Source organism: Euwallacea fornicatus, chromosome 15, assembly GCF_040115645.1.
Source record: "Euwallacea fornicatus isolate EFF26 chromosome 15, ASM4011564v1, whole genome shotgun sequence".
Lineage (NCBI taxonomy): Eukaryota > Metazoa > Arthropoda > Insecta > Coleoptera > Curculionidae > Euwallacea > Euwallacea fornicatus.
The window spans coordinates 639,785-657,028 of NC_089555.1; the positions used below are offsets into that span (position 1 = coordinate 639,785).

Below are 17,244 nucleotides of genomic sequence, written 5' to 3' on the forward strand. Positions count from 1 at the left end.
TGGGATTTCGAATTGAAACTACTCGAATTTTTGTTCAGAGCATTTATTATGTTTTAACAGAAACCAAAGAAACAATGCTTAGCGCTTAGAGTCTAAAAACATGATGATATAGTGATATGATAGTAACAATCTCGTCGAAAATATAACATATATGTCATTCGAGTTTATAAAAAATCACGGTTCGGCAGGAAAAGCAGGCATCATAGTTTGGTAAACGGTTGAGGTTGGACCTTCAGCAAATGTCAAATTAGTGGCTACGCACTAAATTTCTAACCTCACTCATTCGATCTGCCGAGGTTTTAACCTCACACACTAGTCAAAGCCGGTCGCTGTCACTTGTTTTCAATGGCGAACCAAGATTCTTACTATTTTTGAATAAAATATGCATGTCCAGCAACTTTACTGCTGCTTGCAAATACACACATTACATCGTTATCTTTATTAATATAATTTGACACTGAAATCTAATAATTTTGAACCCTGCTAATGATAAACTTTGAAGCATCTATTATAGTAACCATGTCTAAACATTAATTTTAAATAATTTACCAATGAGCAACTGCGTCTGTTTTGCTTGATTGCACAGAAAATTTTAATAGGAAAATATTAGAAATCGACAATGTAAACTAAATTGGGATATAAAAGTAGTTTTATGTGAAATCTAAATACATTGCTCCCCAGTATCAGTATAGATGTTTGAGCATATAATTTGAGAGGGACATCTACATGTAAAAACTATGCAATATCGCAGTGAAGGTTCGGTTGTCCCACATTTGACTGATTAAGGGCAGCAGCCAAAGCCTCAACACGACATTCGTTTGCTCTATTATTGCTGAATTATTTACATACTTCAAGGTGGAAAGCGGGGAAATGTTTAGTTAGAAAATTTGGCAGTTGTCTTAGCAAACAGACCTTTGGAAAATATTATCGGACTTGTTCAAAAAATCGTTTTTATAGTCCAATTGTTGTATATCATTATAACGTATATCAATATTTATATATTTAGTGTCATTTACACACATATCAAATATGTATAGTATATAAGCTAATATCAAGGTTTCAGTATGTATTAAATATTTACTTTTATTATTATATTAATTTTAAAGCGGAATGCTGAGAGATCAACATATAAATATTGCCACAATACTAATATACTATATTTATGTATCTGATTTTGATAAGAGTTCGCATTAACAAGTCATAAAGCTTTTAATCTTAGTGAAGCGTACAGGGTATTTTTGAAAAATCCCCCCAACGCGTCTTTTTCTATTTCGTCAGAAAAATATAGAAAACGCAGCAACGCCGGTTCTGCTCCACGTTGCCCACTTCAAATGATCGAGATTGCTTTCTTTTCCATTCGACGCTCGCACAAAATTAAAAAGGGCGAATTAACGCAATCCGGCAACGTCGCCACACGTCTGACGGGAAATGACGACATATCCATCCAAAGTTGTCGGCTTTTTACGTCGCGAAAATACAGGAGACGTCGTACCAATCTGGGGTGTGCTTCCCTTTTGCAACCTAATTTAATTGTCAATTTGAGACAGCTACATTGCCAAACTTCCAATGCTTCGGTTTCCTATTGGAACGTCGGACAGCGAGTACCGTTCGCAGACACGGAATAATAAATTCGTCAAAATCACTCAACGCGGCAACGTTGTCTGGGCGTCGACAGCAATTACTTCAATTTGCCAAGTTTAAATTTCGGAAATTACAGTTGATGAAAAATTCCTGGGAAACGGGAAATTAACAAAACGCGCAAACTTGGCCGTATTTTGATACTCTTACATGAGAAAGAACAGCTGTGTTGCCGATTCTCACAATATTAAAATATCGCTGCCATTTCGCGAGTAATGCTAATAACAAACGAAAGCTACGATGTTGTCAAATTTAAATTTTGACGCGATTCAAAATTTTCATCTCGGTCGAAACGATTTTCGGGAAGCTGAAAACGTGTCCTAACTGAGGGACACCAAGAAGTGGCTAAAAAGATATAATGGGCATGAAGGAAAATTCTAGAAAATGGACTATTTCGAAAGTGACGAAACGAGGAAGATATTTGAAGAAAAAGAAATTGCGTTACCCATCACGTAAGACCATAAAAATGCGTTTCAAAAACACCCAGTAATAATCGTTATTTTAAAACGCCTTTCCAACGTTTTTCCTATTAAATGTACACTGAAAGTTTAAAACAAAACTAGAAATTACTAAAAAGTTTGACTCAAACGTATTTTTGGATTCTCCTCACTTCTGGATTCCGTAATACATCACCATGACTAAAACCAGCATTTTCACATCAGTTTTTCCTCAATGCTCCCAACTCCCTTACGGCCCATCCTATTTGAATTAAACCTCTCACTGTCACTAAAATTGACGTCATGCTTTTGTGCGTATCATGAATAAACTTGCTCACACACAGATTTCCTTACAATTCCCCAATCTACGCACTAATATCGTTACTTACAACCTTAGTTGGTGTCTTGTTTTGGCTGCCAGAACTGGCCGGTTCCACTGCAATGGACAGTGTCAGTGGCATGATCTTTAACGGGTGTCCGTTCAGCTTCATATCGGCACTTTTCGTCGTTTCCTATATTGAAAATAAAAGTGCCGTTACTGGCTAAAAAGCTCACTTTCTGGACCTTGAAATCCCTGCTGTGGGACGACACTGAGCTGGGACTAACTGCGGTCCTACCAGAGTCGCTCTTGGGTTTGCATTTGTTCGTGACGTGATCCCTTAATGCCATCTGATAGGCCAGCTCGAAGGCTTGACCCAAGGTCAAGATTATTTCAGTGGTGTGCTCCTAAAATTGGAATAATTTCATTGAATATAGAGAGTATTTAGATGGGACCTTACAGGGCTGAGGGTCTGGAAGACATGGCAGTATTGTAAATCATTGTCCTTGGTGATATAAGCAAAATATGACTGTTCTTCGTCGTCTTGGCAGGCGCAGTTTATGTTCACTATTTCATGCTCGCAAATTATGCTCTGGAAAGGCACATATTGAGAATGCTGATGAGCTGAATAATGGCAAAAACATACTTGATTTGAAGGATTAATGAATTTTACTCCTTTGTAGGAGATGGAAAGGACGATCTCTTCGAGATAATGATCTTTAGATTTCACCACTTTTTGGATCGATTTTTTGGTCGATTCAGTTCCTTTGAATTCTTTGATCGATGTAGAGCCCCAATACTACAATGGCATACGCATTAAAAACATTATTGTTACACATCAGTCAGTTTCAAACATACATTTGCCGCGTACTTCACCGCCCCAGTTATAAGCAAAATGGGCTGATGCCGCCACTGGCTTTTGATCGAATTATTGCCCCCCACAAAAATCTCATTTTTTTTCTCCTGTTTAACAGGGGGAGGGGGTGCTGGCCTTGACTTTTTATGTCTATGTCTTATGGTGCCAGTATTACTTGACCCTGAGTGGTTGCTTTGAGCTGAGGGCGAGGGCATCTCCATGTCAGGCTGACTAGTCGCTTTCTATCGCAAACGTTTAATAAACAAAAGTCTCAGAGAAAAGAGTCTTTTTACCAATAGAGTCGCCTCAGTGCTAATATCCTCCATCTTCGGTCCGGCAACAATATTATCGCCTCCACTAACGCTGGCCAAAATCCTCTTTCTATGGCCGATTTTATCGATATCCAAAACAGCGGAAAGTTCCACGTCCCATATCCTCTTAATCCTCTCCATGTCGTGGTACAAGTGCTTGTTAAAGGTGTCAAAATAGTGCTCCAAGTGAATCCTTCTTAGCCACAATCTCACAGTATTCTGATCTTTGTTACTACTCCCAATCTGGTTCACTTTTAGGGGCAGTTGTTTGATAGCTTCCAACATGGCACTTCGCTCCTCTTTGCTCGTTATGCCCATGTCTATGAGATCACTTTCTTCTATAACTCCATTCTAGAATGTTATCAGAAGGTTTTTTCACACTCAGTTTGCTGTTTGCTACGTACCAAAAACCCAACATTATCGAACCCGTTGGACATGAACAACCCCACATAATCTCCCATCCCAATGCTTTGTAGCCACTTTTCCACAGTCATCTCCGCCGCATTAGTCAAACTATTCTGTGAACACGATATGGTCATTAACCTATTTTGAAATTCTTTTTCCAGTTCGGCAACAAAAACAGACTCCCGGACGATTCCGGTCCCGAAGGAGGCCATTATTTCCTGGATTTTGGCCCACTCTTCCTGCTCGTCGAACGGACTTAGGGCCGACATTCTGTCTCCTTTGTTAGTTCGGTTTTCTTTATTGTCCGACTCTTTTTCTGAACTCGAAGAGATTTCGTTATCGCTTTTCAGATCATCGCTGGTCGAATTGTCGTAAACGCGTTTAAGCTTTTTCAGGGTTTTGGGGCGTACCGCAGGGATGTTCATGTTGAGGCTTTCGAGGACGCCGCTGCCTGAACCTTTGATCAAGCCTGAATAACGGGTAAAAATGTCGAAACTCCGAAAAAATTACTTATGAACGAATTTAGCTTTTAGTAGGTACAGGGTGTGTCACGTAACGGGACCACTAGATTTTTCTGCCTTATGCTCGGATTTATATAAAAAGCGACGTGTCTTCTAGCACTTTTTCATACCATCCAAACATCTTCTCAAAAGAATAATTGAATGTGAATTTTCCAAAATACTCCGTGGCCCGCTTTCGGGCGTGTCTTTCGTACATTGTCAGTATCGCCGAAATCGCTCGAGCTATAATGCCGGGTCAGTTATGAAAAGGTCGCCTTTGTAGAGCTTCTTCAAGAAATCGATATTGTAGTTGCGGCAATTTTCTCGATTTTTTCCTTTTTTGATCAACCCCTGGCACATCACTGTCGCATTCGGATTTCAATTGTTAGGCAGAAGGAACTACTCTGAGTCGAGCTGCACTAATGACATTGGCGTAGGTCGTTCTTTAGGATACATGGGAGTTTTACGGTAGTTCAACGAAACCTGAGAATTAATGTTCCCGAAGTAGGAGAGTTAGGGATTTCCGATAATTTTCACATCTCGAAAACCACCCAAAATGAGCGCGAAAGTTTCCTTGAACAAACTCTTGAAAAGACCACTTTTCAAACTTAACCGACATTGTAACAACTCTTCAAAAGACGCCTGTACCTCCACATTTACGACTGCCCCTCGTGTGAAGAAATCGCATTGATCTTACCTGAGTACGGAGTATCTGAATGATACTCTTCAAGAATATTATCGACGCTTCGATCAGAAAGAGAAACACTGCTTGAGAAGCTGCCGCTTGATTCTCTACCACCGCCCACCAAGAGGTATTCCTCCTCGGTTTCAGTTTCCATATCCCTGGACCTTCTTTTATATTCCTGAACGAGTGACAAAAACACTCGATAAGGGGTATTAAAAAAGTAAATAAATCAAACGGGAAATAATAATCATAAAATCTATTTAATAAAATAACAGTGCGAATTGAAACAAATAATAATAAATAATACTAACGATACGTTTGAACAACAAAATGCCAACAATGTGCTGCAAAAATAAAATCGTACAATAGAGCTAACTTATCATACGTCTTGGTAAAATAAATGCATGCACTTATTTCGCGCTAATAGAGCAACTTAACAACATTAATACAGCTGCGCAAAACAATACTGAATATGAAGAAACTGCGCTTAATCACAAACTCACCTGACTCAAAGGGCGAATTTTCTCGTAAATGATGCTCTCGGCCTGCATGGCAGAAGGGGGCGGATGCTCCGGAGTCGGGGGTTGATTATAGTGTGTGGGAGAAAGAGGATAACTCTTGTTCTCTTTATTGCTTTTGTATGTCTTCTCCCCATTCTCCGATATCATGATATAAGCACTGGAAACGAAGGTCCGTTCTGGGGCAGTGGGAATCTCGTCGCTTTTCTTCAAATTATAGTCCTCGTAGGCATCATTGTGTCTGCGCAGCTTTCTTCTAGGATTTTGCTGCTTAATCAGCATATTCTCGTACAAACCCGTAATGGCCACAGGTTCTAATTTCTTCCGGCTGTCGAGATCTTCGCTTTTGCCTCTTTGAAGTTCGCTCTTTGGTCTGAAGTGGAAACAGGCAATAAAACATCACTGGGGAACTAGAAGATAGAAAACAACCTCTCGATGGGATCGTCGTCCAATGCGATATTGAACACATTCATCTCCACATACTGATCCATGCTATGTCCATGGGACAAGGCCCTTCTGCCCTCGAATTCATTCAGATTATTCTGGCTTCTGGTTCCGCTGTGTGCCAGAAACAGGTATTCGTAGGCTCCATTGCTGACTCCATCGACTGAGCTGGACATTGGTTGCATGTGAGTGGGAGAAAGAGGAACTGATCGTCTAGGAGGCTTCTTCGGAGGGGTGGGCTGGATCACGACTAATTGATTAATGAAAGGAGACTTTTGAGCCCACACGACCTCACCGAGATTTTACTTCCAGATCCAGGACTGTGGGACCCTTTATTCATAGGAGTGTAAAGAGAAGCTCCGCCACTATCGGGTCTTCGACCATAACCTAAACTAGAAGCCGCAGATGAGATGGATATTTGATCCGACTCCTTATTGGAGCAACTAAGACAGTTCAGATCCTCGGAATGGGTGCTACTATCCATAAACTGTCTAGGGGCCGAAGGTAAATGGTAGAGGCTATTGTCCGAGTCTCTGGAATGGTTTCATTAAGAGGTAGGGGACAAAAAGAGGTAAATTGCACACCTAGAGGAATCCGAGTTTATACAACTAAAACTATCATCCATAGGCAAGCATTCGTCACCAAAAAAGCTCCTCTGGGGTAAGCTATCGGTAAAATTAAAAACAATGCCGTCTAAAGGTGAGGAGAGTTTGTCTACTTTAAGAGGTCGCATGCGTTTACAGGTACCGTTTTGAAGTGAGTGGGGAAGAGGCCTAAAACATGCAGCTGAAGAAGATGGAAAATTCGATGACACTCTGTCTGAGCAACGAAAAATGTATAAAGATAACTTTAGCGGGAAGATAATTTCCATAGAAACGAGGATATTTCTCGGTAACATTAGCATATTCCAGAGCAACTTAACAGCCTGATAATACTTGAATCCAACAAAAGCACATTCTAGATCTAATAAATTGCCAGCCAAGCCAGAGTGCCATCCTAACAATAACTCAAAAAACTAATAAAATAAATTTAGCTCCTTACATGCCTGAATAATTCATATCCATATAGACATCATGATCATTATTATTTGCACTTGTACTGACACTTCTAGAACTACAATTCGACCGTGTGCTGCTAAAACTTCAGAAAACATAAATCAAAAACTCAAGAATCTACTAGAAAATTAAGAGGGGCGGACTTACATGGAGTGCTGGGAGACGCCCGAGACCCTCCTGTCTTCAAATGCCTCAGGAGGGCGGGCATATCTCTGGTAATCCCATCTTTGAGGAGATGTGCAGGGCGATAGCCCTGATAGTACTGACCTGAGGTCAGAATTTTGTAGGTAATCATGGGCTTAAACGACAGGAGACAACATTGTCATACCTTGCATTTTTGGAAGACGGCCTCACGTTTTCATAAGGACTCCCCAAGTCTGAATCCGTGTTTGGTAACGTTGGAAAGGGTTGATTTACACTTTCCCCGTCACTGTCTACTAAGGGAAGACCGCGTTTGTGACCTGAACGTATTGGGTTATAGCTCAAGTCATAAAATTTTCCGCAGAACCTACGCTTCAGTAAATTAATGATTTCCTGAGCTGCCTGGGCGTTATTGAACTGACTCAATATATCCATAACTGTGAGATTATTGGAATCCCTTATTCCAGGATTTACCCCGTGCCCCAATAAAGTGCGAGCTACCTCGACTTTTCCGCAAAGAGCCGCTTCGTGAAGGGCCGTCCCCGATTTCGTACGAATGTTAACGTTGAAACCGGCTCGCAGAAGGACTTCAACGACAGCCCTAGCAATAAAAATGTGCTTAAAAATGATTGAAAATTGACTTTTAATCGGTATTAAAGATTAACCCACATACACACCGTATGAATTTAACTGAATGCGTAATGGTTTGTCCAGGCCGATGTAATATGTAAGTTCTATCATGCGTAAATGAGGCAGATTGCATCTAGATGCCATCAGATGCTCTCTGGAATATCCTATATTGCTGTTTATACACCGTGTGGTAATTAGGACGCAGTGGTTTAGGAATTTGGGAAGTTGCTATACATATTAATGTAATCTGGGACGAATTAAAAGGGGAAATCCGCAGTGTTATTGGTAGATAAGCACAACATTTTCAGTATAAAATATTTAAATGGTTGTGGTACAGTTTTCAATCTTCAAAATCAATTACAAAACTTGGCAAACTGAGCAATACCGCAAGCTCCAATGAAAGAAAAAAAAAATAACACAAGTAATCTGCATGTTTATTTATTAGGGATGTACGTGGAATCCCTTTCAAAATATCAATATTTCCATCATAGCCACTGGCACATCACAATGTTGAAGTAATAGTGAATTTACCAAAGCTTAAAATTAATAAAACATAAAATTTCACGCTTGCGCAGAAAAAATTTTCCGGTAGGATATTCACTCATTTTTTTTTGTTGGGTGTTTAGGATTGCCGCTTATGGAATACTTAGGACGCTGCAGAGGGTAAAAATTGACAATGAAAGTCTGAATTATTTGAAAATATCTCCATAAATAGGGTCAGGTAACAAGGTAGAACAGCATTTTATTACGCTTTACAATGCGCAATTACCTATTTAATTATCTCCGCACAGCTCCTTATGTGGTACACCACGGCAAATCTGAACGCTCGACCTCGAAATTGACGTTTCTAAACCGGTACAACCGGGTTCCTTTCCACTTTCTTCTAATATCTGAACTGCAATTTTATATTATCAAGTAATTCCTCGAAACTGCACAATTCGAGCACCCCAACAAGCGCAATAAAAATTTTCTTGAATTAACTCTCATCCGAATTTCCTAATCTCCTTCCACTCGACGAAAAAGGTAATTAATCCCACTTGATCAATACGTGCATAAACGCGTAAACTCTAATGGCCTACGTCGTAAAACGTTCCCCAATTAGTAGGGCAAAATGACCATTAATTGATTGAGCCAGTAACCCAAACGCTGAAATGTGCATTCGAATCGCATTAGGCATCCGCATCACGGCACTAAAGCCGTGCACCTTCCTGTATCGAGGGACACAAAGGGGGTGTTTCTGTGCAACAGCTTGTTTGTTGCATACACCTGTGAAATTCATCAATGCGCCGATTCTGGATTTATTCGCTCTGATGATCCCTTACACATCGCTGCCCGTGTAACGCCAAAAGCACATGTACATGTACACCGTTATTACCACCTTTTGTCGCGTTATATCATGCACTTAAGTGAAAAAATTTGAGCTTACTTGTGCCCGTTTCGGCTGGCCAAGTGAAGGGGTGTGTGAGGAAAAACTATGTCCGGGGTTGTTCGTTGGATCAGCATTGGGTCCATCCTCACCAACAGTTCCACAGTCTCCAGCCTATCGAAGGAAGGTGCAAATTAAAAAAAAAAAACAAAATTCTGCTAGAAACTTCTATACCTTCCATACTGAGCTGCCAATTCTAAAGCGGTTTCTCCTCTACAGTTTCTTATGCCAGGGTCGCAGTTCTTTTCTAATAAAGCGCTAACTACCCCAGTGTGACCGTATTGGGCTGCACAGTGCAGGGCGGTTTCATCATCTTTGGTCTGAAATCCAAGCAAAACTCTCCTTAAGGCGTGCATTTATACCAAAAGTTCTTCAATCAAGGCACAAACTGTATAACAACATATTTCAAAGTTTCAATTTATAACCGAGTACTGCATTCGCATCTTTTCAAACAATTTGAATATACGAAGTTTCCTCTTACATTAGTCCCATAAGAAAGTTTCTTTTCAAGGTGCGGTTATTGGATCCAGGAGAAGTTATTTCCGTTATGTTGCAGTTTCTAGGCAGGAATTAATCTTTAACGAGATAATTAACGAACTCAGACACACGAAAATTGCCCAATCCAGTCCGTTCTGGTACTAAAACGGACTTGCAAAACCCACTACATGTAAATGTAATGTTTATCTAATTTAATATCACCTGAGATAAGCCGTCGAAGTACAAAGAGTTAAGGCGGCCTGGAGTTTCCATCTTAAACTTCAAAGTTATCACTCGGTGCGGTATCTTTTGAATTAAACTGAATTTAATATTCTGAGTTTCCTGCTGCGAAACCGGTATGTTTCGTTTTTGTTGCCAGAATCTTATACAAACTTTCCGCAGCTTTTCAACTGATTTTCTTTAGTTGAAAATCATGCCGAAAAGTCATAAGCTTACCGTTAAATTCATATTGCAGCAAACTGGCCCGGAGAGGAGAAGTTTGACGATTTCGAGATGTCCAGACCAAGCCGCTAAATGTAAGGGAGAGGAACCTTTGCTATCAACTATATTAGGGGATGCATCGTGATCTAGAAGAAGACGGACGATTTCCCTGGAGTAATTAATATAAATATTAGATAGAAATGTGGAATATTATAACTTTAATGTTTACGTATGGCCGTTCAGGGAAGCATGATGTAGGGAAGAATACCCGCTATTGTCTTGGACGTTGGCACCGGGCCCTCTTCGTAAGCTGAAACAAAGAAAAATAATTTGTTTCAATTAGAGAAATATAGGAATGTTCTTTCTATTTAACTCATATATTTAGCCGAATCGATCGACTCGAATTGTTTTCGTCGTTTTGCCACACCCGCAGCTCACGCGAGAAATTTTACTCTTCCTGTCTGTCAGCGAGCAATTTTATGGAATTTAATTAACACAATAATAGGGCTTTGTGTTGAAACTACGGAAAGTTGTTAGCTATGGCTTTATTTACAACGTTAAACGCAATTTTGATTGTGTGACATCAAGGTCTAGGTATTGTTTTATTGTTTGTTTCTTAACAAATTGGTCTCTATAAGTATGTAGGTGCCAAATCAAATTTATACAAACCACCTTAAGTAACTACGTTGATTTGAGGATTGAGGATAAAGAAAAACTCTATCAGTGAACCAATATCTACAGGATGCTTGACAAGGACAGAAAAGTTATTGCCATCTCAGTTTTGCAGATATGGGGTGTTTTAAAAACTGCCCGTTAAAATACATGCAGTCATTTGTCTTTCTCATACACACCACTATCATGATAAGCTTTTCTTTATTTAACTCATTATCCTTGCAAAAAGTCTTCTTGTTATATGACATTCAGTTTCTCTAAAGAGAATAATATATTGTTTATATAACTTTCTTTCTCAAGGCATATATCTATATGCAAATTAAATTTATAGTGTAAATTACACTTAAACATGCAATAAATATTTTTCAAATCATATTTATAACTAACTGTAATAACTTGATAATGCTTTTTACTGCTTCCAAGCTAAAAAGTATACTTCACCATATTAACTTTGCTGAGAGAGGGACTGTCAGCAGCATCTAGTTTGATAAAATAACTTTTCCATATTAACTGCATCATAATCATCATGTAATCACAAAATATTTTCTTCTTGAATTTTAACTGACATTATCCAACACCAGAAAAAAATTTACTTAAATATGCTGATATGCCATTGCTTTTCTTGTAAAACCTCCCTTACACCCTATTCCTTCTACACCTTAAACAACTATATAACTCTCATGAAAGTTAAGACACTAAACAATACATAAGAGATATATAAGTGTATCTATGAAAATTATGTTCTTAGATATGTTCGAAGATATGTATGTTCGTTACGTCCAAAGATAAAAGGACGATCATATAATACTATCTTCATAAAAGCAGAAAATATGTACTCTTTAAAGGATGTTAGGATCTGGTTAAATGAAAGGTAATTCCATAAACTATATACTGTACTTAGTGAGAAATTATAACAATTGCTTAAATCAAAGTAGTTATACCTGTTTCAAGGATAATGTTGTCTGTGATTATCTTAAAGGGCAATTTTACCACACATAATTTAAATTTTGATATTGAATAATTATCCATAATGTTAACAACAACAATAAAAACTAATTTGAATAAAATAATGAGTATTGAAGCCATCACGGGAGCTTCAAAATTTAAAAACAAATACGACTTGACAGCTGATTGTAACCCACCTTGCAAGGGGACCACTCCTTTTTGCCCTTTGTCCCAATATTTTCTCCACTACGGCAGTGTTTCCCTTTCTGGCGGCCTCTAACAATTCCTGGTCCTTCCCCATTGCAGCCCTTCCTGTTAGTTTCACAGGAACACCTTCATTTTACACATTTTACACGCGTAGTATTCGGCACTATACGTTCATTGATTACAACAACAACCACCATATTGCGACTGGAGCGCCTCTAGTAGCCACTAGCTGGAAATCAGGATCCGGAGGATTTCCGCCATTATCGATTTTGTTTCAATAAACTAGAGAAGGACTAAAGCGAGTGTGTTTCTTCTTTGTTTACAGCTATAGAAACGAAAGTGATAGGTACTGTTCGGTTTGCGAGGGTGATTGACATTCCTTTCTTAGTTACGTGCCAAGAAACTTTATAATAGAAATTGTACAAAAGCAGTTAGTGGTTTGTCTTTTTCTAAATAATTTAAAATGACAAAGATGTGAACTATAATTTTGTTAGATCTGAGTAACTCTAAACCCTACCTTAAGCAGTTAAAGTGTTATGTGTAACTGAATATTGTTGAATTTTTTATATTTTATTTGTGTTTTTTGGGTTTATTTTTGTAACTTAATTATTTAATACACAAAATATAAAAAGGTGCTAACTTAGTCACCAATTAACATGCCTGGAATTTCAGCTAAAGTTAACTATGTAGTACTTTTTATATTAATTTCCATTGGTACTTATGTCTCCAGAATTTATGCAGAAGCAATTTGTAAGTAAATATTGTCAATCGTCCCAGATAAGCAATTGACCCCTAATGAAGCCCTATTTGAAATGAAAATGTGTCGCTTAATTTTCCTATGTGTATAGGTTAAGTTCTTAAACTTCCCCATATTATTCAACTTATGAAAGGGCTCTCAATCGTCTCAACATCACAGTCAAGAAAGTCCTAAATTGCCTTTATTTTTAAAATAAATTAATTACACTTTTTAGACCCGCAGATTTCCATCAATCTCAACTACCTTCCTCCAGGAGAATCCATCACAAAGTTCCAAAAGCTCACAAACCTCGATTATAATAACATTATAAATATAACAAACATACATCCCAATGTCAGTTTTATGGTAATACAAATCCACACACTCACAGAGAATTTAACTCTATCTTACACTGACCCCATTTACGTAAATTCCTTCACCATGGGGAACCACATCGGCTTGGTGTGGAATGATGAGATACCAAAGAAATATGGCAAAAATACCATAGAGGCAGTGTTATATTTATTTCGTCAAATGCCAGTATTGGCCCCCGTAGATGTGCTCCTCTCAGTTAAAACATACACAAAATATGGTACGATTTTTGTGACTTTGTGGAAGAATTTGAACTCAATCATCATGTTTCTAGATCCAGTCCCTGGGGGTTGCAACTTATCCTTTGAGACTGAAATTGCACCCTATCAAAAAATAAATTTAAGTGCTGCAGTTATTACAATCACATCTCAACCCCCTTCAGTATTTGGAGAATTTTGCAATCGCAATACAATTACTACTGAAATGTACTATTTGTTTTTGCCTGAAAATAGTTACAATAGTGATGAATATTTCCAGAGCATTGAAAAAATGATGATCTATGAAAATGTCATTAAGTATGGTATCAAAGTGCGAAAGGGAATGGGTTTTACTAAATTTAAACAAATGTATAATAAATATACTGGAACGGGAAGGGTATTTGTTGTAGTGTCGACATATCAGGGCAGAAATTGTGTCTATGTACCTATAGTTTCTTATGGTTGTAATGTTAATGCGTGGGAAGAGGATTGCTTGGGCTCTAGTAAAAACGATTTGCTAGAACTCGCCTGCATACTTAATATATGTGAAATTTCAGGAGGTCTTTATTGGAACATAACAATTGCCTTTTATATAATTTGTGGGTTGTTAATTTGTTTGGGTGGCCACAGATTTTTCAAGATCACATTGTTCATTATTGGGTATACTTTTGGGGCTACAATAATGTTCCTTCTAGATCAAGATTTTTCTGGCAAAGGTGAGACATTAGTAATTTTTTTTTTCTTATGAAAGATGAAATTTAAGGAAAAGAAACTAATGCCTGCATCGTGGGGCTATTGTTCGGCATTATTTGGGTGTTTTTATGGTGGAAATTTGGCGTTCTTGTACTAGCTGTTGAGTTGACCTTTATGTTGGCTGGAGTCCTCGTAGCGTCCACTTTATTGTTTGCGCGATGGGGTATTTTACTGAGTAAAATTATGAAAAACCAATAATTGCAATATATTTCAGGAGAAATAGACATATTCACAAATGACCTAAACTTCTGGATGTTATTTGCGTCCATCATGGTGGTCACCCATACTCCATTATTGTGCCTTAAACCATTGTATCATATCATTGCTTTGGGCTTGTTAGGATCTTACGCCTTTATAGTGGCAATAAACTATTACATGGGAGGAAGCTTACACTATATTTTAATCAACACTTACCGCAGGTTAACTGTGAGGAATTTTGGGATGGCTATTGTTGACCCACCTTATCAGCGTTTAGGTAACCATATTCTCGTATAGAGTGTTGTTATGTGCGATTTTGCTTTTACAGAAATTTACTATACTCTTTTGTGGGCGGTTATATTTGGACTAGGAGTATATGTTCAATATAGATATTCTATTGGGAAGCCTCCATTTCCCCCTCATAAGAGCAGAACGGAATTTACTTATTTGAACGAGAGGACACCTTTGTTGCACGAGGAACGAACTATTGTGTCTATTTAATGTATAGAAAAATCTGCGGTTTGCAGACGTGTAATATTTTCATGACAAGAATAGAGTTTTTATTATTCCTTACCATTGGTGAGTACAGGGGGTGTTTTTTAAATCTATGGCGCAAATTGAAGGCAATATTCCTTGGGAGCAAACGGGGAAAAAGGTTCGTATAAACATTTGTCTAGAACCGCTTAATTTCGGAAATACATGATGTCAAAGTAGCCCTGATACTTATACCCAGGAGTTTTGTGGGAATCTGGACACACAAGAAATAACACAACTCCACATTGTATTTACTAATTTATTTCACAAACTAATTTTACACATCTACACAGAATACTATGTGCTACACTGGGTGCATTTTAATGTCACTTTTTATTAAAATTAATCACAGCAACAATAACTTACCAACATGTACGATTTACAGCTATCCGCGTATATTACTTTCGGTTCTATTTACAAAGCGCGTTTTTTAAGAAATCTTTGAATTTTTTACGTTAGTACCTTAGTTATTGGACAGGTGTCTAATCATGCAAAATGACCATAGTTGTCTAAAAATGGTCTGTGTGCTGGCCTGTAAAAGATTTAGAGATACCTACTAATTTATACAAGTTCATTATTGCGATCATCTCTAGCAACTCTCTACCAAAAATACAACATTGCTTCTGAATTGCTTAGTTATAGTGTTAAAGTTTTTACAACATAGAAACAGAGTTAATTTACAATTTTGTATGCACAACTCTTTGCGTGGGAGAATTTTAAGACCAAGACGCTCCGGCGCATGAGCTCAACGTAGTTTACCCTGCTTTTTAATTAAATTACGTTTAGGTAACTTGCCATTTATATACACTGAACATGCTAGTTATTTACAATGCTCTCTTACCTCCAGTTTTTAAAAATGTATCCTGGAAAACGTCCACAAAACTAACACCTAACACTTATCAAGTCACTTCACGATTTTCCTAAGAGCTCTCCTGATCGGTGGGCGTGACGCTCTGGACCGGGAGCACCCCGCTGGGGGGAGCAGGAGATGTCATAGGGGCTGGATGGTGCAAATTGGCCACCTGGGCTTCCTGGTGCATGAGTAAACTCGTCGCACTGGGAAACCCAAAGAGTTGAGATCACTGAATCCGAGGCCAGTAGTTCGAAGCCAGATCGGCCGCTTGCGAGGGGATCTGCACCGGCACTGAGACTCCCGCTGATATTACACCTGGAACAATGAAACATGGCTGGAGAATTTTTCTCGATATAATTGCCTTTAAAGCCAGGGAATTTATGGGAAATTCTTTGGCTTCCATAAATCAAACATTGAAACGTTTCCATAAAATCGATTTATCATCCTCGCTAAGCCACCGCGATTGTGAATCCACGGACGTAAATTTTATTCTCCACGATCAGTTTAAAGTGTCGGAGAAGGGTGGTTTCCAATTCTCGGCTCGGCGAACGCTCAATAATGTGCGAACTAAAGTGGGGGTGGAGACGACCGTTGTTTCGGTTGCAAGCTTCGTTTGAGATCTTCTCTCTCGGGAGCCTTCACGTGAAAGTGCATTTAACTTACAACAGGGCTTTGCCACTAAATTGGCCGACTAATAAAATTCTCTTGCAATTCACTTTCGTAGCAAAGGGAAAATGTCAAAAAGCAACTTACCGGTGCCCGTGGAGACGGGCGTGCCCCCCGCGGAGCCCCCAGAAGCGTACGAGGGATGATGAGTCGTCGGCTGCGAGTGGGCCACTGCAGGATTACAGGCTGCCGCCCTCGAGTTATATGAAGAACTCAAGGAATGCAGGGGATCGTGGAACATGTAAGGGTAGCCCGTGGTTTCCCTTTGTTGCAGACAGCTGGAGGTCAGGCCACCGGTCATCGGACTGTAAAAGAACAAGAGGTATGCGGTTAGACCGTTTAAAGGGGAATTTTTTGATTTCGGAAAAATGCTCAGTATGCGCCGCTCCGACGGACAAAACTGGTCCGTTAAAATGCGGATATTACAAGGAGTGAAAAGTGTGTTTAACCATTTTCGATACAGCAGTAACGCGTGTATACCTACAAGGTGTCTGTTTTTCCACTTCAAACCTGCTGATCTGGTTTAAACATTTGAAGAGGTACGAGGTCAGTTAGAATAGGATCGATTGCGTTATTTGGAGCCAATGGTTATTGATAACCTCGCGTTTATGACCACTGTTCACATCGACCTTTAACTCGAAGCTGGTGGACCTGCTGCGCACCATAAAATCGTCACTTTTTGGTACATGTCCGGAGATTAAGACGGGAGACGTAGCATGTCCGTCGGAGTAGGTGGCACTGGGTGAGATTTGATGATATCGACACAGTGGTGGTAAATGAGATTTCTAATAGCGAAAACGTTTCTGGCACTTAAGTACGTTTCTTCCT

At 39.0% G+C, this 17,244-nt stretch overlaps 3 protein-coding genes across 8 annotated transcripts in view; 1 reads left to right on the forward strand and 2 right to left on the reverse strand.

Annotated features, from left to right (window-relative positions):
• Nucleotides 1–35: 35 nt before the first annotated feature.
• Nucleotides 36–12,330, reverse strand: LOC136343633 (ankyrin repeat and SAM domain-containing protein 1A-like). Its single transcript, XM_066290483.1, has 21 exons — nt 12,098–12,330; nt 10,513–10,593; nt 10,299–10,452; nt 9,540–9,685; nt 9,366–9,479; nt 7,681–7,910; nt 7,497–7,629; nt 7,316–7,435; nt 7,155–7,253; nt 6,698–6,886; nt 6,409–6,646; nt 6,099–6,352; nt 5,655–6,042; nt 5,164–5,329; nt 3,966–4,435; nt 3,544–3,912; nt 3,253–3,492; nt 3,041–3,193; nt 2,855–2,986; nt 2,640–2,801; nt 36–2,587 (listed from the first exon to the last, which is right to left on the reverse strand). The coding sequence occupies exons 1-21, from the start codon at nt 12,199–12,201 to the stop codon at nt 2,441–2,443; spliced, it is 4,089 nt and encodes a 1,362-aa protein (XP_066146580.1). The 5' UTR covers nt 12,202–12,330; the 3' UTR covers nt 36–2,440.
• Nucleotides 12,331–12,571: 241 nt separating this feature from the next.
• On the forward strand, nt 12,572–14,949 carry LOC136343635 (transmembrane 7 superfamily member 3-like). 2 transcript variants are annotated; one of them, XM_066290486.1, is made up of 7 exons: nt 12,572–12,857; nt 13,079–13,435; nt 13,490–13,915; nt 13,970–14,128; nt 14,176–14,328; nt 14,380–14,640; nt 14,692–14,949. In XM_066290486.1, exons 1-7 carry the CDS (start codon nt 12,764–12,766, stop codon nt 14,862–14,864), a joined length of 1,623 nt encoding a protein of 540 aa, XP_066146583.1. In that variant the 5' UTR covers nt 12,572–12,763; the 3' UTR covers nt 14,865–14,949. The 2 variants fall into 2 exon arrangements, with proteins under 2 accessions (XP_066146583.1, XP_066146584.1); XM_066290487.1 differs by having other exon boundaries at nt 12,574–12,857; nt 13,973–14,128.
• A 193-nt stretch (nt 14,950–15,142) lies between these two features.
• The window catches only part of toy (twin of eyeless), a 32,775-nt gene continuing 30,673 nt past the window's right edge, over nt 15,143–17,244 (reverse strand). For all 5 annotated transcript variants that reach the window (XM_066290489.1, XM_066290493.1, XM_066290490.1 and 2 more), the window contains exons 9-10: nt 16,504–16,721; nt 15,143–16,065 (exon numbers count right to left, since the gene is read on the reverse strand). In XM_066290489.1, the coding sequence (XP_066146586.1) occupies nt 15,977–16,065; nt 16,504–16,721 (307 nt within the window). In that variant the 3' untranslated portion in view covers nt 15,143–15,976. The remainder of the gene's footprint in view (nt 16,066–16,503; nt 16,722–17,244) is intronic.

Coding starts and splice junctions, on each gene's coding strand:
- LOC136343633 (XM_066290483.1), bottom strand. CDS start 12,201: ATGGGGAAGGACCAGGAATTGTTAGAGGCCGCCAGAAAGGGAAACACT. Junction 9,686..10,298: donor GCTGCAATATGAATTTAACG/GTAAGCTTATGA, acceptor CTTGGATTTCAG/ACCAAAGATGATGAAACCGC. Junction 7,911..9,365: donor GCCAGCCGAAACGGGCACAA/GTAAGCTCAAAT, acceptor TTTTATTGCTAG/GGCTGTCGTTGAAGTCCTTC.
- LOC136343635 (XM_066290486.1), top strand. CDS start 12,764: ATGCCTGGAATTTCAGCTAAAGTTAACTATGTAGTACTTTTTATATTA. Junction 12,858..13,078: donor AATTTATGCAGAAGCAATTT/GTAAGTAAATAT, acceptor TACACTTTTTAG/ACCCGCAGATTTCCATCAAT. Junction 14,129..14,175: donor TCAAGATTTTTCTGGCAAAG/GTGAGACATTAG, acceptor ATGAAATTTAAG/GAAAAGAAACTAATGCCTGC.